The sequence below is a fragment of the Aulonocara stuartgranti genome, assembly GCF_965226115.1.
Source record: "Aulonocara stuartgranti genome assembly, chromosome: 14".
NCBI classification, from domain to species: domain Eukaryota; kingdom Metazoa; phylum Chordata; class Actinopteri; order Cichliformes; family Cichlidae; genus Aulonocara; species Aulonocara stuartgranti.
Genome location: NC_138950.1, coordinates 33083735 through 33111625, shown reverse-complemented (window position 1 = coordinate 33111625; position 27891 = coordinate 33083735). Strand labels below are relative to the sequence as shown.

The 27891-nt window shown below is 41.2% G+C and overlaps 1 protein-coding gene across 2 annotated transcripts; it reads right to left on the bottom strand.

The window, feature by feature from the left end:
* On the bottom strand, nt 1-27299 carry pxylp1 (2-phosphoxylose phosphatase 1). Of its 2 annotated transcripts, XM_082502079.1 has the most exons (6): nt 27162-27299; nt 22547-22705; nt 10595-10783; nt 9053-9179; nt 1942-2081; nt 1-1831 (listed from the first exon to the last, which is right to left on the bottom strand). In XM_082502079.1, the coding sequence occupies exons 2-6, from the start codon at nt 22626-22628 to the stop codon at nt 804-806; spliced, it is 1566 nt and encodes a 521-aa protein (XP_082358205.1). In that variant the 5' UTR covers nt 22629-22705; nt 27162-27299; the 3' UTR covers nt 1-803. The 2 variants fall into 2 exon arrangements, with proteins under 2 accessions (XP_082358205.1, XP_082358206.1); XM_082502080.1 differs by lacking the exons at nt 22547-22705; nt 27162-27299 and adding an exon at nt 12743-12871.
* Between the last annotated feature and the right edge of the window lie 592 nt (nt 27300-27891).

Genomic DNA, 27891 nt, shown 5'->3' with positions numbered 1-27891 from the left:
TAAGATTAGAAACAGCTTTTATTTGTTTATTCAGTATTTAAAATCCAAACCAAATGGGTCATAGCTGAAAAAAAAAAAAAAACACTAAGAACAGAGCATTAAAACATGACGGCATTTATTTTACTGTTTTACAGTAACGTACGTCTGTTCGGAAAAACGTTTATTAGACTCAGTAGAAAGACCAAAATGAGAAGAGGGGCGTGATTACTAATAGCACCAAACTGTCACTATTAGAGTATCGCAAACAATTTGAATGAAGCCAAGAATAAAAAGACACACGGCAACGTGTGAGAATGTTACTGCTAAAAACAAAGCCTGCTGCAAAGATTAAATGTTAAAACAAAACTTGGTCATCTTGAGTTCTACAGCTCAAACTGGCCCAAAGTTTTGACTGAAATACATTATTATACACAAAATATTCCCATCATAGTATTTCCAGCTTCAATATTCCTCTTTCTTACAGGCATTTGGAAATAATGAAATGTTGCAGTTTCAAGTTGTCATGGAATGTTGGAATAAAGTGGCTGAGTGCTGTTCAACTTCCCTTGAATTGTTTGTGTTGTACAGATAGAGTCGAGAACAGATCTTTATAAAATGATCGTACGCTTGTAGAAAGGTTATAAAGTGAAGGTCATGTTGTGTGTGATTGTGTCACACTTCATGCTCAGAAATGTAAAAGGACTATGTTACAAAATGTGGAGACACTACGAGCAGAGTAAGAGTACACCGTCTTCAAAAACATTCTAAATGAAAGTACAACCATCTGCCATCAAGCTTTACTCAGTCGCCCTCCTCTCAGTCTGTCAACCAGGGCGCCTGTAGCAGGCCTCCTTGTAGGAGGTGGCATTGACAACGCTGAACATGTCTCTCCTAACAAAAGACAGGAAATTTTTCAGAGGGCAGAGAGGCTGGCTGACGTGGCGGTCGTGTGGGCGACAGAAGGAGGTGTGAAATGTCACGTCCTCGCCGTTGTACAGCACCCGGATGAATGTTTCGCCGTATTTGGCCTTTGACTTCTCACCTTTTCCACCTCTCTTTTTTACTTGGCCTTGTATCATCGAGGGACTTTTCCACAGTTCAAAGACAATTCTTGCTGCAAACCTTGGGAACCGGGCTTCTTCGAGACCCAGGGCACTTAGCAATGGAGCCACTGTGACATCATGGGCTGAAGAGAGAGTGAAGACCTCCTCGCCCCCGGAACGAGGCTCACGACCAGCCTCGATGCTCTTAGCGATCCGCTCCATCTTGGCGGCGGTTCGGTTGAGGTAGGGATACATCGCCAGGATGGCGTATTTGTGGTACAGCCCCGCTCTCCTCCGGTGCACCTCATCGTCCAGCTGCTGCCGTCGGATCACGGCAAACTGTTCCATAGTCAGGCATCCGCCGGCGCCACTATCCCCTATGGGAACACATGGGAACGAAAGGCCATGGCACAGGTGGCACAGCAGGGAGTCTATGGGGTTTGCAGCTCGGAGCTGCCGAGTGGGAAGACCCAAAGTTCGTGCCATATCCATGTAAGTTCTCTCCAGTTCAGTATCGGCCGCTCTGAGCTGATACTGCCTCCTCTGCTCCTCCTCCAGGTACCTGTTCCTGGCAGGGCAGTCGCAGGCCGAGCTGCAGAACAGCGTGCTCCACTGGTGACGCACGGTCAGCTTCGTCCAATCAAAGTCCGGAAGGAAACCGTAGAAGAAGGCCAGCCCGCTCTGAAGAGTGCGACTCTTCCCTGTGGTCTCCACCCAGATCTGACGGGGCGCCCAATCAGAAGGGAAGAGACTGTGTTGTTTGTAGGCGTGGTGGAGGAGCTGCCCATTGCGAAGGTGCTGCACCACACCTGGACAACAATGGGAAAATGAAACGTGGCATGAATGATGTAGAATAAATTATGTGAGTACTCAACACATAACAATGTCTGTAAGAGTTCGGTTCAACTGCTCTTGTCACCTGTCTGCGTGAGTTCTCCCATCTCACAGGCACTGTGGCTGGGCAGACGAGGAACCGAGCCCAGAGGTGACTCCCAGTGGCCGCGACCCCCCAGGCCCATGTGATGGATGAAGGGGTCCAGCAGGGGGTGGGAGGGTTTCCTGAGGGTTAGTAGAAAAGACAAGAGGAGTTAAAGATGTAATCCATGGTCTCATGTTCACATAACACAGACTTAAGCCTCCGTTGCTGCTCAGGTGGATGTGGTTTCCCCACACAGCTGAAATACGTGACAGTTTAAAAGCTGCTCTTTGTTTCTGAACGGAGATCAGCTTTTTGATCTTAAAGACATCGTTAAATTGATCAGAAGTGTCACAGTTGACAAATGATGATAAATGAGTTTAAATCATTTAAAATGACTTAAAAAGTCCAATTACAATATTTCAAACTAATCATAATATTTTCAATCATAAGTGACTTCAATGTAACATCTAAATAACCAAGCAGAGCTTCATTCTCAGCAACTCTACACAATACCCGAATCAAGTTCAGTAAAGGGTGACAAACAGAGTATTTGAATGCGATTAATTGTTTCAAATAGTTCTGTTTATAGGTACTTTCGGCTGCTGCCACAAGGGGTCGCCACAGTGGGCAGTGCTGCATGTTTGGATGCCCTTCCTGACACAGCCCCACAGGGGATTTGTGTCTCCAGCTGGAACTGAACCAACAACCTTCCACTTACCAAGCAAATGTGTACAGCAATATTTGTGAGGACAGATTAATTAAACTGTGCTCAATCTTAAACATTTACTCAGCGTTTTCTTACTAAAGCTGCTTTAAAAAAAAAAAAAAGTCATCCAGTAGATCCACACATGGAATAACCTTTAGCTCATGTCATTACACCATATAACGCAGCATTGCAAAGGCAAACATTAACTCTCTAAACTGCTTCTAACCTTTCAACAGAACTTCCTGTTCATATTTCAGCTTTAACCATTGGCAGGCAGCTGTGTGACCCCTGAGTGTCTAACCTTTTTGCTAACATGATGCTTGCTCATTTTAATCCTGCTTATGTTTGTTGTCCACTCAAAAAGATTTTAAATGCATAAAAACTAATACAAATACTCCGTTTTAAATCTTAATGGAAAATCTGACTTACATAATGAATTGTTTATAAAATCCTCAAGGTTAATAAATTAGTAGGAATAATACAATAACTAAAGAAAGGTATTAATATAATAATGCTTTTTCCCCCTCAAAACATGAAACACTCGTAAAGCTGAAACATCCATCATTGTTCTCCTTATCAAATTCACAGTCACAGGGTCTCCCTCAGGTGTCATGGGACAAAAAGTTAAGTACACTCTGGACAGGTTGCCAGTCTACCACAGGACCAACACACATCTACGGCTAATTTAGAATCACCAGTTAACCTAACGCGTCTTTGGACTGTGGGAGTCTCCCTGTGGACCGGAGAGAACCAAAGCTGCCATAAGGAGAACATGCAGACTCCACACAGATGGTCCCAGAGGGCCAGTGAATTCAGACCATGGACCTTCTTGGTGTGCAGTAAAGCTAAAACAGCAAGCCAATGCATCACTTAAGTCTATGTATTGAGGCTTTGCAGTAATTTTTATGAAGCCTGCTAGTATTATCCATCCTCTTACACTTATTCAAGTCAGATCCACACCATGGACAGACTCCCACACAGGGCCAACAGAGAGACAGACAACCATTCACACTCACATTCACACCTAACCCCACTAACTGCATGTTAGGAACCTAGAGTACCCGGAGAGAGCCCACTCAGAAACGGGGAACAAATGCAAACTCCACACAGAAAGGATGGTGGATTCAAACCAGGCCCTTCTCACTGCCTTGCCAGTATTATGTTTGCATTATATTTAAAAAATAAATAAATAAATAAAATGTACAGCGCGCTTCCAAAATGTGAGGATGTTTTTGTATTATACAATTTACATAATCTTATAACATCACACTGGGGTATGAAAAAATTATGAAATTGTCATTTGCCATCTTAGAAATCTTAACAAAGCTGATAAGATAACCTGTAATGAAAATAATCATCAGTCGCAGCATGTGGTGCCACTCCCCACATTCACCACCAGGTGTCTCTCCAGCACAACACTGCTCTGCAGCAGCAGCACTGTTCAATATGTGTGGGAGGCAATACGGGAAATGGAGATATAAAAAGATGAAAGAATTTGTTGCCTTGGGAGAAATGCACACATGTACACACGCACAAAGCCTAACACCCACTCGAGCACGCATACAAGCACGCACAAACACGTAGGGATGAGGGCAGCGAGAGGAGCAATCCAAGTTGTAGTAGATTAGAGATGATTGAAGATTACAGTTCAATATAACAAATCTGAGGGAGCTGCAGTTCAGCTCACTCAGATTAAAACGGGTCATGCGCACATACACAGTTTCCATAGTGATTACATACTGGTTCGGGAATGAGCCGTTTTAGAAAAAAACAAAAAAACAACACGCACACAGAGCCGTCATTACCCTTAAATCATGCCTGTGATTGTTGTGACGCAGCTCTACAGCTAGCAGCTACATTACAAAGGACAATTGCATGATGACAATGGGTAGTTTGTGCTTTTTATGCCAAAACAAAGGCTTCACAGCACTAAACTCTTAGTTTTTTAATCATTATTGCCTTTTCCTATCATGCTGCATCAGCAGCTGTTGTCACCATTTAACCAAACCTTTCTCTGCATTATCACAAGTTAATACTCCCTTAAACGACACTGAATATGTGCTATTCAGTGCCCACAAGTGCTCCAGTTCGGTGCCATCAACTGATGACTTTGCTTTAGGGAGTTTGAGACAATTCACATTTTAATTGGCTACACCGGGAGACTGGATGTCAGCGGATGGGGACACTAGTGCAGACAAAGAGCCAGCCAGGCTGTCTATTAGGCTGATTGTTGCTAACCAAAGATTACACAGCCCAATTACATTAAGCAGGGATTATTATCACTGAATGGGATGGGGGGAAAGATTAGTGTGGCGGGAGGAAGGGATGGAGAGATGAGGAAAGAAGAGGTAGCATGAGTGGAGGGGGTGGGGTAAATAAAAAAGGGAAAGAGATGGTGTGGTCAAAGCTGGGATGAAAGCAAATCGGATGACTGGTTCAGGGAGACAAAAACCTGGACAAAGACTGCATTGGTAGAAGAAGAAAAAGCAGAAGAAGAAGAGAAGAGATGTTCCCCGATGAAAGAGCTCAGTTAACCACAGACGGAGACAGTGGGTCGACAAGCTGGTGCCAGGGTACACACACAGAGGCGCACACACACAAGGACACACACTGCTGAGCTCTCTGTAAGGATCCTGCCCAGGGCATATGCTAGTTGAGATCCCTGTAATTACATGCTGGTCTAAATAAAAACAGAACTACCTATGTTATTACCAGAATAAACCAAGACATACAACAGACTCACCAAAGCAAGACAAATGCATTTCAGCTAGGTTATGAATCTTTCTGAGATCTACACCTGAAAAGAATTTTGAAGTGGTGACCAAGCAAGCAGCAATGTTTGGGACCGAAGCCAACAAGGAAGTGTCCAACCCCCCTTGAAACAAAGCTGAAGTTTGCTTCACAAGTGGATCATCCCCATGACCTCTTAGGTTAAAAATGCCAAAATTCAGCCATAAAAATGTCATGTTTACAACGTGGTTTTAATTTAAACCATGTTGTAAACGTGAGAAAATGTTAGCGTGACTATGAGTGCGAATGGTTTTCTGTGTCTACGTGTTAGCCCTGCGACAGACTGGCGACCTGTACCCCGCCTCTGGCCCTAAGACAGCTGGGATAGGCTCCAGCGCACCCCGCGACCCTGAAAAGGATAAGCAAATGGATGGATGGAGTATTTATTCATAAATCTTTAACAGATGAGATATTTCAGTTGGGACTAAATAGACTGAGGACTGACACTGAAAACATGGCCATCAAAAATGAAACACACTGTCATGATGGTCATTTAGTTACAGCCAAAAATGAAAAGAGGTGAGTGTTTACACAGAATATTAACGGGGAGATGCAAAATGTGTGGCGACAGAAGAGCAAGTTGATGGTTCAGCTAAATATATATAAGCATTAAAATGTCCCTTATAATGCTGAACTTTGCACAGAACGAGCTATTTCCCCACAAACTAATCCTGCATAAATAAAACTGAGGAAACTCATATTATTGTAGCATTTTAGTGTCTAGACCTTTTAAATAATGCCCACTCTCAATCAAAGGGTTGTTATCAGCAAACTCAGCATGGTTAGGAAACCTGTCCATTCTCAGCTTATCAGGTTTCACATGCTGGACTTTATCATATTCTGTGGTGTTCCTGGGCAGCCTGAGCGGCACCGTGGAATTATGAACATAAGAGAGAAGCACTGCATCCATAAGAAGTTGTTCCTGGGCCTGTAAAGTGTTGTCACTGGCTGCTATATCACACTGGGCGAAGATAAGAACCAGGCAGTTTTGTGCAGGCTTCTCTGTACATAACTTTACATTTAAAGAGCTTCTATCTCAGTCTGCTGGTATGTATACATGTGTGCATGAAGCTTTTTCTGCTTTTTAGTTGCTCCTCTGTGAATATGTATTTGCAAAGTAGCTTTGATGATTCCGTAGCAAAGAACCAGTCGTCCTGCTTAGAGTGGTCGTGCAGCTCACAGCAGCTCACAAGATCAGAAGGACTAACCATCTGCAATCCAAGACGGTGGAGGTGGAGAAAAATCAAGAGAGATCCACTCAGAGGGGTGTAACTGAATGATACAGAGGGCCTCAAAACAGCAAAACGCACAGCACTGCAGCCAGCAGGGAGAATGTGACGTGATGTAATGAGACGGGAAGAGTCAGGATTAGTCAGGACCAGTTGGTCAGCAGCAAAACAAGAAGAGTGGGGATGCTCTCAGACCGATAAACACGAAGATAATGGGACACTTCTGTGTTGGTAGTAGTATTATAGTACAAGACTGAGTATTGAGACTTTTTACACAATACGCAGTCTTTTGCACATTTCTAATTACACTGTTGTGACTGCACTGTCTTGTGTCTGTATCGCTCTGTTCTGTCTGATGTTGCACCATCTTTGGGGGTTTTTTTGCAATTTTTGAACATTGCACTTTATGTAGTCCTGTGTTGACTGTCTGTTATATGTCATGTGTAGCACCATGGTCACTGTGTACTGTACCACTGCAGACGGTTGGACTAACAATGAACGGAAGTTAGGGTAGTGGTGCAACTTGAGATATTTAGCAAGTTGAGTCTTGAATACAAATAACACTAAATTCTTCCACAGTGAAGGCAGTTCAACACCAAACAACAAGACAACGCATCAAATCCAAAATCTGCTGCTATATGCTAGCTTTGCTATGGGCATGGCCATATTACTAAGATGATGTGACAGTGCTTTTTAAATATATTTTTACTTTTCTGTCACAACTAGTCATGGATTACTGTTTATGCTCTGCCCGACTCTGCTTAGATCAGCTGGTTGTTGATTTTGTAGAGTTGCCAACAGGGAAGTCCTGCCTCTGAAGAACAAACTCCAATAACCTGGTGGAAGGTGTTTCCTCCATCTCTTCTTTACTCATTTTAAATTTCACTTTAGACACAAATATATAATCAAATAACAAACATTGGCTCATATATGTGGATCTACATATCTTTGTGAATGAATTTATGTGGTAAAAATACAATCCAAGTAGAGAACTACTTTATTAAAGACAAAACAAAAATCTTTGAAAGTCAATATTCAGTAATAAGCACTAAAAACAAATTGCCACTCCGCCTGATGGGAACGCTGTTATTCTGTATCTCATTGTACAACCGTATAGTCACAATAAAGGCATTCTATTCTATTCTATTCTATTCCTGCAGGTACTTGATCATAAACCGCCTAAACCAGAGCGACGCTTTATATTTAATAATCAAATGTTCATTGCATATCAGCTGCAACTAACTAATCTGAAATGCAACCCTTTGTTTCAGCCTGAGAGATTGGCATGTGGCCTGCACTGTCCAGATGTGCAGAGCTGATGTTGCTGCTTTAAAGCTTGGTGCAGAATTAAGTTAAGAAGTGACTGAATCTGAAGCCAGGTACACAGCCCAAACACACGACCGGTCACAGAGAATTTATTGACCATATGGTCCAAAATCCCACAGAGTGTGAGTGCACAAAACCCATCTGACCGAATAACAAGAAAAACTGCCATAGCAACGTGCATTTGCAATAACTGAAGTGAACACAACCACACAGAAGCAGACCTCTTCTGAAGCTCAAGCACAGGGGAAAGCTGGCTTTTAATAACTTCCTATCAGGAAGCCTTGTCTAGCCCCCTCTTGACTGAGCTGCAGAGCCGGGAAGAGCAGACGCACTGTAAAGTCTGGAGAATGGAGCATAATGAATAAAGGAAGATAACAATATTAATTTCTGCGTGTGTGTGTGTGTGTGTGTGTGTGTGTGTGTGTGTGTGCTTCCACGCATTTCTATAGGGAGTTTCTGTCCTGCCGCCTGCAATCGCTGGAAAACCAAGCGACTGTCTGGGGTATTCATATGTTTAATGCTTATACAGGTCCTGATTTACCAACTGTGATGCAAATTAATTGCTGTGAGGCTCTTGAACATCACACAAAAAAAAAATCTAAAGCTGCTTTCTCATTGAGCTCATTTTCTGACAGCTGTTATCTAGCCAGCAGTTTTTGTAGGAGGATATCAAAGCCTGGTTCAGTAATTGGTGTCTCACTCTCACCCACTTCCCATCAGGTCTTCCTGCCAACCATTAGACAAAGGGGGCCAGAGTTCATAGCTGGGAGATTACTGCTAAGGAAGCACTATTCTCCAATCTGGTTTAATTAAAACAGTGGGCACAAAGCCTTCATTTTCACACTGTAGAAACCACTGTAACACTTTAGTTATGCCACTCATGCTCTTGCCCTTCTGTTAAAAGAGTAAAACACCACACTAATCAGCTTCCGCTACACTTTTAGATCAGTCCAGAAAACATTTCTTGAGGTTTATTGTAGCATCATGTTAGAATAAGAATGTGATTAATAAAAAATGCTGCAGGTTGTATTTGTTCATCTAATGGGAAACGTGAGTGTACCTGCTAGTGGACAGGGTGCAGTCAATGGCGGGTCGCTTGGTCCTGGGAATGGAATAAAGCGGATAGCGATCACCATGGCGAATCATCACATGGACAGACAGCAGCTTGTAGTCAGCAGGACTGTGACCTGTCAGAGGAGACCATCTTCAGCAATTTTCCAATGCATGCGGTGGAAAAAGGCACCATTATTCGCCATTATTCTCCCTTTTGTTAGCAGATATCAGATTACTTATCCAAGCATCAAGACTGTGGTTAGATTAGGATGTAGCAGGAATATGATGATAAGAAATTAGAGCAGGTATGTTCATTTCTTTCTATCAACAATTCAATCACTTTACAAAGTGTGACTCTTAGCGACAAGTACATCGAATTATCTCCCGTAGAGTTTCTGGCAATCTCCACAGAGCTGTTTCCCCAACTATCACTGTTGTTTTTGTTACATAGTCCAACATGTACTCATTCTGACACACAAGGGAGAAATATTTTCAGTTTTAAAGTTCTCATAAATTCACTGTTTTAACCTAGTACCAAATTGAAGGCAGAGATAGTTAGCATATAGTGCACTATACAAAAAATATCACAAGATTTGAGACAATTTGAAGCAAAAGTGCTCTGCTCGGGGCATCAACTAAGGCTGGAGTTGGCAGCAACACGAGACACATCAAAGAAATTGGAGCACTGTCTGTGAGTGTATGACTGTGAGTGTAAGTGAGTTATTTAAAAGTCAAATCAGAAGATAGGAGATGCAGGGAAATGAGTGTGTGTCCTTGGGAACATTTCACCACCTTAAAACAAAAAAAACACCACTGCGCATGTCGATAACTTTGGATGCACAGTGTCTGTCAAATCTAGCTTTATGCCACAGATGCTATAAATCAACACAAGTATAAGTAGCAAAAATACTTTTTATGTTTCCGTAATGGTTGATCCACAAGTATGTGTGGAAAAAAGAAAAATATAAAAAAGAACATTAATTTTTGATTAAGATGCAAAATGACACTTATTTACTTGCATAGCCAAACAGGAAAATCAGTATTTAGTGATTTATTGTCCAGTGTCTGAAACTGTCTAAAAAAATATATGATTATTTATTATTTCTTGTTCTTATGACAGGTGGTCTAATAAATCTAAATGATGAACGTGATTTATTTTCCTCCGGTGAGAGAAACTACCACGCAGTGAATTAGCGCTTGCTTGTGTAACTCATCTCAAGCAGTGCAGAATATTTGTATAATTGCCTCAGGCTAGAAACAGAGCTGTGCTGTAGTGAGATGGAGCTGCAGCATTACAGATGATGCAGTCCAGGAGAAGTGACGTCTCCAAAATTAACACATCCCTCGTGCCCTGACACACTAAAGCTGACATTATTACTAAATTAAGCATTTTTTGTGCTGTCCATCAAATCTGCTTCTGACTCGTGCAAAGAGAGAGCCGGCCTCAACAATATGTCTCTCACATAACCAAACTCACAATCACACACAGCATTAAGGTTTTTTTCAGATTTTGCTTAAATCAGATTTTGTGTCACTGTGCAGGTCTCACCCTCCCAGGCCTGTTCAGTGCGGTTGGGAATGTTGCAGTACCCATAAGCCTCAAATATGGGGTTGGGCTCCTGGGTGTGAGGCTGTGGGAACACTCGCTTTCTGCTCTTCCCCACAGCCACCCCGATACCTCCATCCGCAGCATGGAAAGGGCGCTCCTCCACTATCGGTGTGGTGGGGATCAGGTTCACTGTGGAGAAACAAAGTGGCATGAGAACAGGTAGAAATACAGTATATATATGTTTTTTAAGTTAAAAGTAAAGGTAGAAAGAGAAATGAAAGAATTAGGAAAACTGAAAAACATCAATCTAAAGCATCATAGTGAGCAGCTTCACTGGCTTAGAACTCTAAATAGTACTGTTTTGTCTTCTGCCCAGGGATCAACATGGGACTTTACTATTTCATTAATCTGTGTACAACATTTAAAGTGTTTTCCATAAAACTGGATTCTATTTTTGGCAGTAGCTGGGGTGGACATGCTTACGTGGGTCCCTGCAGGATGTTGTAAAGCCAACTTTATGATATCAATTATGCTCACAACAGTAACCTGGTCCTGCCAGCTGACAGGGAAATATATAGTGCTGAACATGGTGCCATCATGGTACCTTCTTATAATAGTAATAATAATAAGATGGAGTCTAAAACCTGGCAGCACGAGTTTCAAAAGGTTTTCATCTAATGGTAAATAGAGGAGAAAAGTAAAACCACAAAATAATGGAGTAGCAAGACACAGACATCTGAGAAAACCATTTCCATCTCAGTTCATCTCCATGTCAACAGCTCTGTATCCTAAAACCCCCTCACTGCCACCACAGTGTTGCCTAGGCACTGGCTGACCTGTGAACCCGAGGAGAAATGGTCCAAAGAGAGTGGAGCGGCAGTGGGAACTGGAAGGATCATTTAAATGGATCCAACCCTGAAGAAAAAGAGGCTGAACCCACACACACACACACACACACACACAATCCAGGCTGGCAAGTCAACTGTGTAAACATTACATCCTGCTGCAGAGAAGAAAAAGAGAGGCCCACTGTCTGCCTCATCATAAAAGACCTAATGAGTTTTCATTTCTCAGAGTGAAATGACTGAAAACAACAACAGAGTGTAAATAATGTTACACAGCGCCGTGTCTCCAGCGGGGCTCATCAAGACCGTACAGTTTGCTCAAATATATACTTCTGTTTGTACTTCACACTAGTATTTACACCTTTTTTATACAGTAACTTCAGATTGCCTTATGCCTGCTTTATATTTTACCATAATGCCTTTAAACCCTGAGAAAGCCCTCTGAATTTCCACTTTATTGAAATGTACTACACAAATGAACTGCCTTGCAGTTTTGCTCCAAGGATCGTGTTTTCCATTTGTTTAACTGCCACATGCATTGTGAGCTGTCTGTGAAAGACTCCATACTTTCTAATGTCCCGCTCTGAAAGGACATTAAATATCCTCATGGCCCATCAATGTAACCATTGTGCATATGTGCAAAATTAAATCTTGCCTATTACCTTAACCCGATTTAAATAATCCTTTAAAGGCATTTATCAATTGGAAAACCCAGACTGTTGCTGCTTCCAGCTATTCAAATGTGAGCTTTGGCTGCTGTTTTTAAAGCGCATGAGCTTTTGCTTTTAGGATCCTTGGTTTTAGAACAAACTGACTCGCAACATCAGTATCTTTTAAATCCCTTTTTTTCTGTTTTACTTTGGTGCATGTGCATTATGAGTTTTCCACTCAGTTAGGTTTAGAAGTAAATATTATCAAAAGGAAAACACAATAGTTCACTCAATAAATATTTAAAAAGTGAGACAAACAGCTCTGCTTTTAGTAAAAGTAGCTGAATGGAGCCATATCTCACATCTCCCTCAGCAGCACAACAATATTATCACACACAATCTGTGCAGCTGATGTACGTAAAGCACAACCTGTCACAGGTGTTTGTCAATGCTTCTTAACAGGTTTGTCATGATAATCCTCGTCTAAGAATTGTAGTACACAAATACTAGAAAAGCTGGTAGACTTTTAGAACATAGAACAAGCAAGAACATCTAAGAACAGTTATTTACCAAGACAAAGCCTGATGTCTTTGTCTTGGTAAATAAAAAATGAAAGTCTTCATGAAAAGTTTTGAATTTGGACATAAACTCACCACAAATGAGAAAAACGACAAGCTCAGCGACACGAGTGGAGAGCATTTTGACGACCGTTCAGTAGCTCGAGGTCTGACTGCACACACTGGAGCTCATTCATTACCATAACTTGTCCTCCTCCACTCACTGTGCCCCATACACTGCTACCCCCCACCACCACCACCACCACCTCCCAGCAACACACACACACACACACACACACACACACACACACACACACACACACACACACACAGTCTGCCTGGACAAACCAAACGTTTGGAGGCCAGTTCAGTCACAGTTGCCTCCACAATGGGGCTTTTGTTACTCCCTGCCCGACACTGTCACGTGCATACACAGAAACGGCAAACAGAGCATTACGCACACGGGACACAACAAATTCATGCAGACATGCTAAATGTGGCTCGATTAACATGCCTTCCAAGTATCCTTCCACCTCCGTCAGACCTGAGAAGAGGGCTACCTGAGTGTTTTCAGCAAAGGTGACAGCATGCAAACATACACGCATCCTGACTCACAAACTCAAAGCTAAACAGTCTGCCCTGTTAATTCTCCCACCTCTGAGTATGTGTGAGGCCATCATTATAAACACGCAGCCTGATTTTTACCTCAAGGCAAACAGGCGGCTCTGCCTCAGAAATGCACACAAACACATCTGTGTCAAGTAGAGCACCGCTGTGATTATGGAAGTATAAAGATACTCAGAGAATGTGGCTTGGCCTCAAATCAAGAAGGTGGGTGCCCACTTATAGTACCCAATTTGAGAGCACACTGTACTGTCAGCACTGCTGTAACCAAAGCCCAGTGGAAAAGATGGAGCAAATATTGACTCATAGTACAGACATAATGAGCAGCTGGAGGCAGCCAGGACTTGTTGCATCCTCACCTTATGTCTAGTGAACGTGAATGGAACAACTCGTGACAGAAAAGCTCATCAAGAATGAAATCATTCACAGCTGGAGGAGGCAGCGCTATGGGGCTTTACAAACAATCCACAGGGACGAAACAGATTAACATCCTCGTGGTTCGCATTTCATTAATCACTAATGGTCAGTGTTACAGCAAAAGCACCCATAAGCTCCTGATTGCCCCCGATATAGATCTGAGTCTTTTAATACCCGGTATCTGGTCAGATTTATTTTGTCATTAGGGTGGCAAAGCAGCTCTTTGGTTAGAATTTTTATATAAATGTTAGTGGAAACTGAACCATCTGGAGAAAACAAACAGAAAACATGGAAATGCTAAATCATCGTTAAATGCAAATATGAGTGTTGGGTTTCTACTCCACCTACGGTCTGGTTTAGCTGGCCTTGGGGATGCAAGACCCCAAGGCCAATTATCAAAATCATCAGGATACCTCATTTGATCTCTTACATCCAGCTCTGTCATCTAAGTCCTAGAAAGAGTTCAGGGCTGCAGGACAAAATGCATGTCCATGTCTACAGCATCTATATTAAACATCAATACCAACAACCTAATCAGCTTAGTTTTGTACTTAGGTTATGCCATTATCATGCCATGCACAGCTGCCATGTCCTAGCAACTGAACCACACTGATGATTTGCATGACCGTCACAGTTCAAAAGCTCTAAATGAATCTGTATGGTTAAAAGATTTACCAGAAAAAAAATTAGGCTATGCATGCACAAGACTCTGATTTTTCTGTATTTACAATTTATGATAAAACTCACATGTAATCTATACTACTCACTGAGATTGGACTACTTTGACTTCACAGGACAATAACTGCAGCACCTGTGGCAATTTTTACTCTTCCTTGCTTGACTAAGTGTGTTAACGCTGGGCCAAACAAACAACACCACATGGGCAAAAAGCCCCACAGGTCATAAACCATATGAAACACACAGGTAATGTAAAGCGTGGTAGTCTGTCAGTGTGTTACGCCTATGACAGACTGGCACCGTTCCAGAAGCCCGCATTTGGCAAAATGCATGCTGGGATGCATTTCAGCTCATACATCCTGGCATAAAGTAAGCACTAGAGAAAGCTGATGGATAGAGTGAGGGAATATTCTCAATCTATATTCCAGCTAATATGTCTGAACAGTGCAGACAGTTAGTCTACAACAGGCCACTTTAATAATTAGTGAAGCCATTTAATTTAGTATGCTTGACAGTTGAATAGCTTTGCATTAAAAATGTAGGCCGCACCACAATTTGTCTTTAATGCATATCTATACTACACTAGGTCTATTCGTATCGTGCTCTGCAGTATTTTGAGCTGTTTTGTTGAGGATGAGTAATAGCATCGAAATGTTGGCAGGAAAGGCTGAACATCTTCTCTAAAGTCATATTTTCAATACCCGTCTAAATGTTGTTTGTCATGCATTTGCAGCAAGCTGACTCTTACTCTGAAATCCAATCTCATCAAAATACATCAGCCTGTTTTACTTCAAGCGACTAAACAGGCCCACAGCAAACACTCACAAACACCACATCCGTATTTTCTATCCACCCAATGTAATGAATGTTTTTTTAAGGGCAACACCTGTATTTGATGGGCTCTTACTATCAGTAAAGGCTAGTCTCAGTTGAGCCTTGTGAGATTATTATATTATCTTATGCCACATTATACCCCTAATTAAAGATTGTGAAATCGTTATGTAGTTTTACGTTGCATTTAACTCTTGACTTAGAAGAAGGTGACAACTATTAGATTTATTAGACCGATTTGTATTACGTTAGACTGCTGATTTATTGTGAATGAATTGCATTGTTTTATGATGCATTACACTGCTGATTTATAAGAAATACTGTTTTCAGAGAATAATGGCCTTATTTGTCTGATTAGAAAAGAACAGAACATACTACACAGGAAGCCATGGTCATAACTTAGGCTCACTGAGAGAGAAAGAATGTGGATGTTTAGGTTTTATGACTTTGGAGGGAGGCTGAAGCTATAAGAATGTGAGAAACTGTCAGACATTTCAAGATCTGGCGGACCCTCCTGTTCGGACGCTTTATGCTCAAAGTGTTGTATGGAATAAAGAGATTGTTGATTGAGTATTTAGACACCGAGTGTTGTTCTTCCTTCAGCCCAAAGATGAAAGAATTGGGGTATTTAACAGCCTATAGAAGAGGGGAGTCAAACGTAAGGCCTGGGGGCCAGAATTGGCCTGACAAGACTGGACTGCTTTGAAAAATGTGAAGGAGGCTCAGATGACCATACTACACCAAAGTAATTAATAAACAATTAAATGACATAAAAGTTCCTGTTTTTTCAGTCTATATTTTATAACACGTATATACTACTATGTTATATTAACACATCACTAGGATTAAATTGCAGAGAAACCTCTGTAGAATGACAGAAAGGGAAGTTTCACTGGGCTGACCCACTTAAGATTAAAGTGGGTAACGTAAAAGCAGTTTGACATTCCTGCTACAGAGGGATGATGCCTACTCTGTCCACGGTCTACCAATGCTGGGTGTTTTGGACACTCGGGTAGGATACACTCTAAGATAGAGTGACTTTTGCTGTAACAATTTTTGTACTTTGGCATAAAAAGTCAGCGTCTATATGCCCCCAGACGTCTATAGATACGTTCAGTTACGCACCTTGTGGTCATGTCCGATGACTTCTTTAGAATACATGTTGAAAGCCTATAACCAATTGACAATAATGAATATAAAGGGCAGGTGAACAAGCTGTTATAAAAGGGAAAACTATTCAAAGAGGCTAAAATGTTTCATATACCAGTCTGTTAACTTGCTTTTATTTTTTCTTCTGCGTTAGCTTCATTTTTCAGCTCTGTAGGGCGTCACTTATTGTAAACCAATAACAGAACTGTGTCTAGAATAAGTAGAAGAAAAGTGTGGAATGTGTGTCTTCAGAGATGCCCGTACTGTAAGATATCATCATGTGGATGCAAATGATATGGTCCGAGACTTTAGCTGCATTGTGTTCAGTCATAGTGTAACGTGATATCACAGAGATGGTATCGCTATACAGGCTTCATTCATAAAATGTGTGCAAAAATAGCAGGTGAAGAGAAACTATGGGCAGCTTCTTTACATGATAATAAAAATGACAATGTTGCTAACAGCTGTCTTTGGTCTACTAATAAAAGTGCCAGCTTTACAGATGCTGCTGTTAGTAATGTACAATTACTGACTCCATTACTGATGTTTGTTTTGTTTTTTGTTTTTTTTGGGGGGGGGGGTTGCATTTCAATTATGATTTCCAGCAGAAGAAAGACTTTTACTTGTTTGCACAGCTTTTCTTACACCACAAAAGTAATGCAACTGTATTCATACAGCCATGACTTCCACTCTATTTGTTCTGTTTTCCTTTTCAGGGAAGGGAATGATGATCAGCAGGTTACCATAGCAAAAGGGCAACGCTTTTATATAGTGCAAGAAAAACAGAAGACCACGAACAGAGCCTTGAGCCTCACCATATTTAACCTTAAATAATAAAGATGTAGACTAGCAGTTCTAACATTTCTAAACGAGAGCCAGACCACATACGTTCCAGATGGTTTCCAGCTAAGAGGATACCAAGATTGATGGTGTTGAAAACCACACTAAGACTCATGAACGATGGAGTCATAGTTCACGGTTTTCCGCTTTGGTGAGCTCTGCTCCAGCAACTCTGGAAATGGACTGAAATGACACGATTCTTGTTGCACATTTGGGCTAATAATGGCTGGAAAATAATTATTTGGAGAATAAATATAAAAAGAACAAAAAGATAGACAATGCTTTAATTATAGACGCTGGATGAAGGCGTGGTTTCTTAAGTGGAACTTCAATGGCCACAGAAATTATAGAGTAGAATCAGCTGTTCAGAAATGTTCAGAAAGCCAAGTGGGCCGTTGAGTACAATCCCTTCCACAAGATTTTTTTTTCCATAGCATTTTCACTGCATGTACTGGTAGCTCAAAAGCATATCCAGATTTTGCTCAGACACCATCACTGTCGCTGGTAGTGACTGCAAGGGAAGGAATGTGAGAAATGTGGAGAGAGGAATTTGACATGTGCTTGGAGGTATGCCTATTAAACACTTAAGGACACTCATTGGTAGATTATCATTTCCAAAGTAAAAAAAAAAAAAAAAGTCAAGTGATGCCCATGCCTGTTAAAACACTGAAAAGAAGCTTTCAGTCTTTTTTGATCCGTCCAAACAGCACTTTGTTTGAAGGGTATACTTATGGGACTTTCTTTTATCGTTGTGTAAACCTCACAGACAACCTGCCTTTCTTCTTCTTTTATATCCTCCCATGGCAGTCCTCTCTCACAGAATCTGACACTCTAGAAGTGCTTGACTCTCACAAAGTTCTGCATCACCTTTACTTTCGCTGCTTACATCTCAAAATAGATTACTCTGAGTTCTCTGGAGTGCCCCAGAACACTGTCATCACCGTCCTCTGGGAGTTCCCTGTCAGTCCCATCCCCTACCTTTGCCTGCCGAGCTCTAAAGCATGTATTGGTTTTTTTAATTTGAGGTAGTCTGGAGCCAGACAGGCTCATTTACTCCGCTATCAATAATCCTCAGTGACTCTGTCTCTCACCGTAATGATCAACAAACAACAATAAAAATAAGGATGGGCTTTTTCTTAAAAGCAGGCTGGGGGTAAGAAGGAAGAGCAGCACTGGAGCAGATGAACCGAGCAATAGCAGAAAAGTGGAACAAAAACAGAAGCTGACCATCTATTAAACATGAGGAGAAAATCCCTCATGCTTTCGTACCATGCTTTTTCTGGATAATGGCTCAATTCTTTTTCTATTTGTGATGAATAAATGATGACAGCAGCTTTTCTTCAGCAGTATTACTGATCAAAAAAAGGTTTGTGAGGGCAGTTTTAAACATAAACAGTGGTCTTGGGAGGATTGCTACTTGTGAGCTTAACTACAGGTCTTTTTTTCCAGACTGTGTTTTGCTGCACTCCTCCCAACTACAACGCTGCTGTAATTTGTGCTTTGTCTATCTTTGTCTTGGTGGTTGTCTTTCCTCTGGTCTCCATGGCATGCTTTGTTCTTTCCCGGTAATCTGGCACATCTGCACAAGCACCATAGCACTGTATAGTTTACAAATTCAACCATTCATTTGACTGCTATAAGACTAAGCCATGGATATGCTGGTAAACCAGTTAGCCTGACATACTTTAGACCAGGGGTGCCCAATCCCGGTCCTCGAGAGCTACCGTCCTGCAGCTTTTAGATGCATCCTTGTTCCCACACACCTGAATCAAATGAATGGCTTGTTATCAGGCCTTTGCCAAACATGATGGCATGCTGAAGAGGTAATCAAACCATTTGATTCAGCTGTGTTGGAGTAGGGATGCATCTAAAAGCTGCAGGATAGTAGCTCTTGAGGACTGGGATTGGGCAGCCCTGCTTTAGACTATTGATTGATCTTAATAGTTCTAGTTAGCTATCTGAGGAGCTTGTGGATTTAAGTTGCTGACTTGACCTTCAGTGAGACTCCTCCAGTGAGTCCATGTTTGTATTCCTTCATGTTCAGATCTTTGAAGGTAGCAAGAATGTATCAAAAAGCAGAGACCTGATACTCATGTGTGCCAAGTGTTGTCCAGGACGAATGTCGATTTACCTCTGCACTGCTTCTGGCCAGCTGTTCTGCACCAGTATAAACGTTGGGCTGAACATTATTAGATCAATGTAGCTGGGTGTAGGAATTGCCTGCATTGACTGACTGAATTGTGGGTCAAATCTCCAATCCCACACTGAAATACAAGTCCTGATAAGCCACAAGAACTCTCTCTTTGCTAAGAAACCAGAGAATTTAATACTGTTAATGAAAAGGACGATATCAAGTAATGAGGATGCCATGAATGTGAAATTCTGGGCTGATCCCAATATTAAATGTACACTGTGTAAAATCTTAGTTACACTTGGTGCATAAAGTATCATACGATGTGAGAATGTGGTCAAACTGTTTATCAGAAGATACGTGTGATTTTAGGACACTCAAGCCTAATATTAGCTGGCGTCATGTTAGCCTATAAGCAGCTGTTATTGTTGTTTAGCTGGCTTGTTGTCAGGCGTCCGGAGACAGGAGGGCCACATGTCTAATCTGCTGACCGTATGTAATTATGACAAAATAAGCAAGCATGTTGATGCATGTTTTCATGTGTTAAGAGTTCTGAGTTCAGTTCAAGACATGAAGCTTGAGGTGGAGAGGATGAATTGGACATGAGGAAGGAGAGAAAGCAGTGGAGGCAGCAGATGATGAGGACATGGAGAAAGACATGATGAGAAAATTATACATGTACAAATATTAAACCTTTGAATTAATTAAAAGGCGTATTATGCATGTGCCCGGTCTCTAACTACATAAATAAAACCAGATTAGGGGGAACTTTGATATCCAACTGAGTTACTGTATTCCAGATGGTCGAGCAACATGGTGGTTTCCACAAACTGGTGACCGCTCCTATATATTTTCAATAGAACAATTATAAGTTAATAAGAATGCATCAGTTTGTTGGAAGACACATTAATCAATGTATATTTATACTTACAACATTCTTTTTGTCTATCAAAGAACCTCAGCAAATTATTCACTGTACCTTTAAAAAGAAAAAAAAAGTGTCTTTTTGCTTGTTTATTTTTGTTTTCTACTGTTTTTTGTGGGAAAACAAAATGAAATGACCATTATGACCAAAATGAAATGACCCAAATCAACACCGGCAAGACAAAGGATCATAGACTTCAGGAGGAAGTCACCCCCTACAACACCGGTGAACATCCAAGGGAAAGACATTGAGATAGTGGACTCTTATAAGCACCTGGGTGTTCACCTCAACAATAAACTGGACTGGACTACAAATACAGACGTCCTGTATAAGAAGGGCCAGAGTCGACTCCACCTGCTGAGGAGACTGAGGTCCTTCGGAGTCTGCAGGACTCTGTTAAGGACATTCTATGACACTGTGGTAGCATCTGCCCTTTTATGCAGTGGCCTGCTGGGGGAGTGGATGCACGGACAGGGACAGGAGCAGGATTGACAAACTGGTGCGGAGGTCTAGCTCTGTGCTGGGATGTCCCCTGGAGTCTGTGGAGGTGGTTGGTGAGGGGAGGATGTTAGTAAAGCTGACATCCATCATGAACAACCCACATCACCCACTGCATGAGTATGTGAGTGGGCTGAGCAGCTCCTTTAGTCAGAGACTGAAACACCCTCGCTGCAGGAAGGAGCGCTTTCACAGATCATTCATCCCAACAGCAGTTAGACTCTATAACTCCTCAATCACGATGTCATAAGTCACTGGACACTGTGAACATCCACGGTCACCACTTCATGCATAATGGACCTTCCATGACCTTCCAAGCTATATAGTTTATGTCTTCCATATTTCCAACTATATCCATAATCACATACTGTGTATGCTACCATTGTATATAGTGTATTATCTTACTTTTTTTCATTGATTGTACTTAATTGTATTTTTGTATTTCCTTCATATATCTGTACCTGAGCTGGGGTGATGCAAAAATTTCCCCATTGTGGGATCAATAAAGTCTTATCTTATCTTATTATAAAAATATTCAGCTAAACACTAAATGTCATATCATTTGCTAACACACAGTCAACAAAGCTGATATTGGCTGATATATTAGTCCATCTCCACTTTATAACATTTTTAAATACACTGAGTTATAGAGGGGTATCTGGCACTTTTACAAACAAGAAAATTGCAGTCTAGGAGACAAGCATGAGACTGATAGCATGGCACTAATATTAACTTACACAGCAGCTTCCTCCAACATGCTCAACCACTTCTTATTATGTGCGAGAAGGGGAGAGAGCCAGAGAAAAACAGTCTGGATTTAAGGTCCCAAAGTGCAATAACTAGATGAGCAAGAGTCACAGCCAGCTTGCTCTTGCATTATTTTCCAAAAGATTAAACTCCAAATTTGTGTCATTCAAGGCAAAATATGAGGAATAATAAAGGAGCAGTAAATGCAGTCATTTCAGCACCCGATCTTACACTTGACTTTTTTTTTTTTTATACGAGGACAAAATGTTAAAACAGCTGATGAAGGACAGCTCAGGAGATTTTAAAGTCCAAAATACCAGCATAATCCTGTGAGTGTGATTTATGGCAGTCTAATCCTATACGCTCGTCCAGACACAAGCTTGCGGTCGCTATTAACACTTGTGCTGCTTCGGGGGTATTCATGAAGCCAGCGCAAAACAGCTTTGCAATTTGTTCACCACACCCCATCTGCTTCATCAAGCAGCAATATTCCCTTTCTCACCAGCACGACTTGCAAATCACATCCAGAGCGGGGCAAGCTTGTCTCCTTTTACAGAGCGGTCGTTTCCTTGCATTCACTGCGGCCGGCCGGGATATGCTATCTAGACAATACCTGAAGGGGATGCTGAACAATGACTTGATTGAGAAAAGACACAATTGAGTTCACCTAGACATTCCACAGCAGATGTGAGGGCGACAGAGTATCGACAGAGGGCCACTGGTGCTGCTGGTTATTAATAGACAGTCAATGGGGGATTCTGCTTTGTTTAGATACAAATGGGGTCTCCTGAATGGGACAGTAATGACAGGATATGCATGTGTGAAGACAAAACCACAAGCAGAAGAAAAAAATAACAGAAGCAACTTAAGAGGAAATAGCAGAAAAAACACACTAGTTTATACCTCAGTGTTTCTTTAATAGCAACAAGAGTTCAAAATAAAAAATAAAATAAATGGTCCATGATCCCGACCCCTCCAAAAAAAACAAATCACTCACTTCACTCATTACATGAATGATCTTTAAAAATCGGACATCACACTTCAAACACACCGTACTTACAGAACTGGAGGCTCAGGCTGAGGATGGCCAGCGCTGCTCCACCTACCACCACCAGGAGGAGGAAGCGGTTACGAGCCAGCATCTTGTCATTTGATCATGTGATTGGTCTGCTGCGCCCCTGTCCATCAGCCATCCAGACCAAGTCCAATACCCTGCAGTCTGGACACAGAGCCAGGGAATCCATGTCAAACAGTATCTTTACCTTTGCCTGACACCCCTGAAAGTTTCATGCAATAAACTTGTTTCTCCTTGTGCTTCACAACATTTCAAATATTTCAAACATATCAGCAGATAAAGGTTTTCAACCCTTTATGTCATGAAGTTCACTGATATAATACATTTGCCCATATGAAACAAATGCTGATGAATGGACACCTCACGAAAGCACAGCTGAGCCATTCTGGCACAAGCTCCGGACTATTTCAGGAGAATCAATTTGAGCGTGCATCAGATGTGTTGTCTCTGCTGGAAATACTCCAAGCGGTTCGGGCTAACTGGACAGCGTGTGCAGGCGCTGAAAACGCCACGTCCACTCGCTTGATGTGAATTTACACCAGACAACCACATTTGTCTGTCACATAGATGTAGTACTAAGACACTTTTCTGAAATCGTCATCTAATGTGATCATTTTTCAACTCATCGACTGGAGATGTGACAGAATGAAAACACATTTAACTGTCCAGCGTTCTTGATGTCATGATGCATCTAGTGCTGGTTTGTCATTAATAAATCAGACTTTGGTTGCTGCAGCAGAAAAAAAAGACAAAATTTCATCGCACAAATCAGTGGTGCAGATTTACACTTTGCCTGAAACAGAGCAAAAGTGCAAATTGGTTTGCAAATGCAGGGCATCATTGTCACTTAGAAAGTGTATGAATCAGAATCAGAATACTTTATTAATCCCGAAGGAAATATGCTTATGCATATTTGCTCTCTAAATTGCTTAATGAATATTAAGCTAGTGATGAGTTATATTAATGAGCCTCCCAAGCCATCAGTCCTCTGGCTTATTGCTAGTTACCAGCCAGCGAGCTTGTGTACTTTATTATTTCAGCATATTGAAGATTGCTGTTCTTATTCTGGTCACACTTGGCTTCATTATTTGTTTACAGCACAGCTACAGTTCCAGGTGACTTCAAGTCAAATGGATGTTACATGTCACTGGCCAGCAGCAGCCTTTATTCAGTTTGAATTTTGCTGTAAATGAATATGGATCAGTCAGTATGGAGTAATGCTGCTTTAAATTCTTACCTCTACTGCATGTGGTTAGGAGACTGAAACGGTGTCTGGTAAACATAGCTGATCCTTTGCCCTGGGTTCAATAACTAAAGAGTCCACCATAAAGCCAATGTATTATACTGAAATCTGTGATTATTCATTCTGAATTATACTTAAAAACTGCAACAGGTCATTCAACTAATGAGACTGTTTTAAGGCAAGACTGTAATGTGTAACCACCTAAATTACGGTTTGCAAATTTAAAAATGGTCGACTACCTTTGCAAACAGGATATTCAATTAATATTACTGCAAGGCACTTTTACGCATGGGCATTATGATCAGAGGCTGAGCCCACCTAAAGGTTTCCTGGAATCGACCCTTTTTTAGGTGGTCTTAAAAACAGAAGTATGACTGCATTTTAGGGTTGGGGGGGGGGGGGGGGGGGTACCGGATGTTTCGGCATACATACACTTATGTTAAGCCCGGGTTGTTTTTTCAGAAGCCCGGGGTCTTTTGGGGTGTGATTTTTTCATAGTTAGATGCCTGGCTGATAACTGTATAAAACAAAAACTACACACAATATTCGAAGCACATAGTGCACACTGTGGGAATTTACAACTGTGCGTAAATCCCCCCTAATATTGGTATGATCCGAGCTCAGACACTGAGCGAGGGGGCGGGGGGAGCTGCTGCCTGCGAGTGTGCTGTTGGAGAAGCGCAGCCAGGTAAACAGAGGAGAACTGAAGATACCAAAGCAAATCATTCATACTGTACAAATAATGTCAATATGACAGTGTATCACAAAAGAAATGGATCACTTAACCCATATTACGTTTCTTGCTCTTCAAGTGAATCAACAAATGGCGAAATGAAAAGCCGAACAACAACAATGCTGTTTCTTTAGAGAGTCTTAGCTTACATGTGTTTATTTCATAGTTTCAGTTGTTTCCCTCCATGGCTAAATAAATCTGTTTCAGTAATGCACTGATATACAAGAATGGGCATAAGGGGCTTCTTTCAAAGAAAAAACTCAGGTAGATGTTATTTTATATATTATGCTTTGTATGTTGTTCAGTATATTTCTATGCAAAACAAGAGGAATTTCAATACACAGCAGTATATTCACAGTTGAAACCAGATATTTACATACACTTTATGGAAAACACAAAAACATTTTTTCACTGTACAACATTAATTTAGAGTAAACTTGTTTTGTTTTATGTAAATAAATATTGAAATCCATCCATCCATCCATCCATTCGCTTCCGCTTATCCTTTTCAGGGTCGCGGGGGGCGCTGGAGCCTATCCCAGCTGTCATAGGGCGAGAGGCGGGGTACACCCTGGACAGGTCGCCAGTCTGTCGCAGGGCCAACACACAGGGACAGACAACCATTCGCACTCACATTCACTCGCACATTCACACAATGGCAATTTGGATTTTCCAATTAACCTATCCCCTCAAGCTGCATGTCTTTGGACGGTGGGAGGAAGCCGGAGTACCCGGAGGGAACCCACGCAAACACGGGGAGAACATGCAAACTCCACACAGAAAGACCCCGGCCTGATGTTGGAATTGAACTCAGGACCTTCTTGCTGTGCGGCAACAGTGCTAACCACCGTGCTGCCCCCCTAAATATTGAAATATCTTTTGAATTACTTAAATGTCAGAATAAAGAGACCGAGCTGTCTATTTTTATCACTTTCATCAAATTTAGGAGTACATATACACTAAGTTTATTGTTAATTAATAAGAAAACTCCAGACGATTCTGTTCTGAGCTGAAGAAGCTTCTGATAGGTTAGTAGAGTCCATGTGAGTAAATTGGTGGCACAGCTGTGGATGCATATAAGGCAAAACACAGAGCCCGTTTCTTTAAAATGGGAAACCAAAACACCAGGAAAAGAATTGTGGAGCTCCATAAGTGTGGCTCAATTTTGAATACAATTTGGTGCCATTTATAATTAAGAAATACAGATAGAAAGTTAACAAATATGTTTTTTATATTTATCAATCTAAAAAAAATAAACATTTAGTCTGATTTGATGTTACAGTTAAAAAAGTGTTTGTGATTTTATCTGAAGAGTATGTAAATATCTGGTTTCAACTGTATATTTGATTATGTTGGTGTTTGGCTTGATTGTCAGCACAAAGAGGGAGAGAGAGGAACAGAGAGGGAAAGGGAGAGAGAATGAGGACAGAGCAGATGGAACAAGAGCAGGTGAGAAACACATGTTAGTCAAATGGTTGTTTACCAAAAGTATCACCGTATCATAGGTACTCGTGTATCTCATACCTAGTGTTTCTTTTTAGGTTTGTTATTTTTTCAAATTCTGTATTTATTAAGTTATGCAGACTTGTTTGCACAACAAGGCTAAATAATTATATAAACTTTTCTAAATAGTGGACTTTGGTACAATTAAAAAATAAGTGTAGTGCAGCTCTATGATGATTTTTAGTGCTACTATCATCTAGTTCTGATTCTGGTTCTGTCTTGATTAAGTCCTAAGTAGTCCTGATTTTGAACTGTTGTAGTCCTGCTTTAATTCCGGATCAGTTCTGGGTCTGGTTGAATTGGGGTTTAGTCCACGTGTCTTGATACAGCCCTGATTCTGTTCTGCCTTGCTGCCTAGTTAAAAACCTAGTTTAAGGTGTCCTGCATATGTGATATATATTTTTCGCTATATGAAGTCATTCTTTTTTTAACAAAACTCAAAAAAATCTTTCAGCCATTTCTAACCCCCCCCCCATCCCACATGCATACTACCCTTTAGGGCTAAACCCCGAGTGTATCAAATGCCTGCCTCCGCCTCTGATTTAATCCATATGCTTGTTATCTTTTTTTTTTTTTTTTAATGAACAAGGGAGGCCTATTTTAAGTTAACGGGGTGCTACTTTGCACAATGCTTTCACGTGGAACTCAAAGAATCCAAAATAAAGGAGTCAAATAACATTGAGTTATCTAGAGTCACGCTTTAACTAACAGAAAAAAACGGAAGTACTTGAGAGATGCGGGACAGAAGGGTCTGTTAGCGTTAGTTAACTAGTTAGCTAACATTTAGCTAGCTGGCGTTCATTAATCTTTCATGTTGCCTCAGCAGTCCCGCTGACTGACAGCTTTATGGACAATACAGTACTGTTGCCAGTGTTATCAGGGTTACTGTGACTCGACTTCCTTTCACTTTATTCGTCTATACCTGTTGCTTCAAAGCGCTGGAAAAAGGGCAAGTTATTATGTTAAAGCGTAGCTTTGTGTTACCAAGCATGAATACATTAAGTTGCCACATCAACAATCCGACTCGCTCCAAAAAAAGACGAACAAGGAAACACTAGTTGCACACTTTCGAACAGCTACAATCATCAGCAAATGAATATTTTATTTTTTGTTTTCCTTACCTGTAAGAACTGACGCTGTCAGAGCCACGGACAACAGGGTCAAGCACTTGAATCCAGCGCTTCTGTGTCCACGATACGACTGACTGTGGACAGTGTGAAGAGACCGGCGTCGAGTCAGAGATGATGTACAGCACGACTTCCTGTCGCAATTTTCAAAATAAAAATGACCATGGCAAATATCCTGCCACATTTCGCACATGAACGAGGGCATCAATTGTGTGCCTTATTTTTAGATATGCAGTTTTTTTCTAATTCGCGAATTTAAGCAGTATAATAACTACCGTGAATATAAATTATGAAAGAGACGACAAAACAAAAATAGTTCTCTTTTGGGTTTCCGGCTTTAATTTAGCACTCTTTCTCTAACTTAACAAATGTGTAAAGTCAGTCAAAAGCGTAGCGCGACGGCTCCATCTACTGGACTCTTTCTTTCATTCTTTCTCCCTGTCCTATCCCCCAGTCATGTCTGTCCCGTTTGTAGGAACTGAAAATAAAATAAATTCATAATTATAATAAAGGTCAATCAAATGGACCAATATGGCAAGGCCATGATGATCCACTTGGTAAAATAAATCCGCTTGGCATCTTTCTTGGCCTTAAGACAACAATTCTGATGGCTAAAGATCCAAACGGGACACAAAAAAAGAAAAAAGAAAAAAAAATACATGTATATTAATAGTTTTTACATTTAACTGCAGTTAAATGTAAAACCTATTAATATACATGTATA

Bases quoted from the DNA above. Each gene is read 5' to 3' on its own strand.
- pxylp1 (XM_082502079.1), bottom strand. From the start codon at position 22,628: ATGCTGGCTCGTAACCGCTTCCTCCTCCTGGTGGTGGTAGGTGGAGCA. The intron at 9,180-10,594 runs GTGAGACCTGCA...CTCCTCTGACAG, and splicing joins CACTGAACAGGCCTGGGAGG to GTCACAGTCCTGCTGACTAC. The intron at 1,832-1,941 runs GTGACAAGAGCA...ATTGTTGTCCAG, and splicing joins GGGAGAACTCACGCAGACAG to GTGTGGTGCAGCACCTTCGC.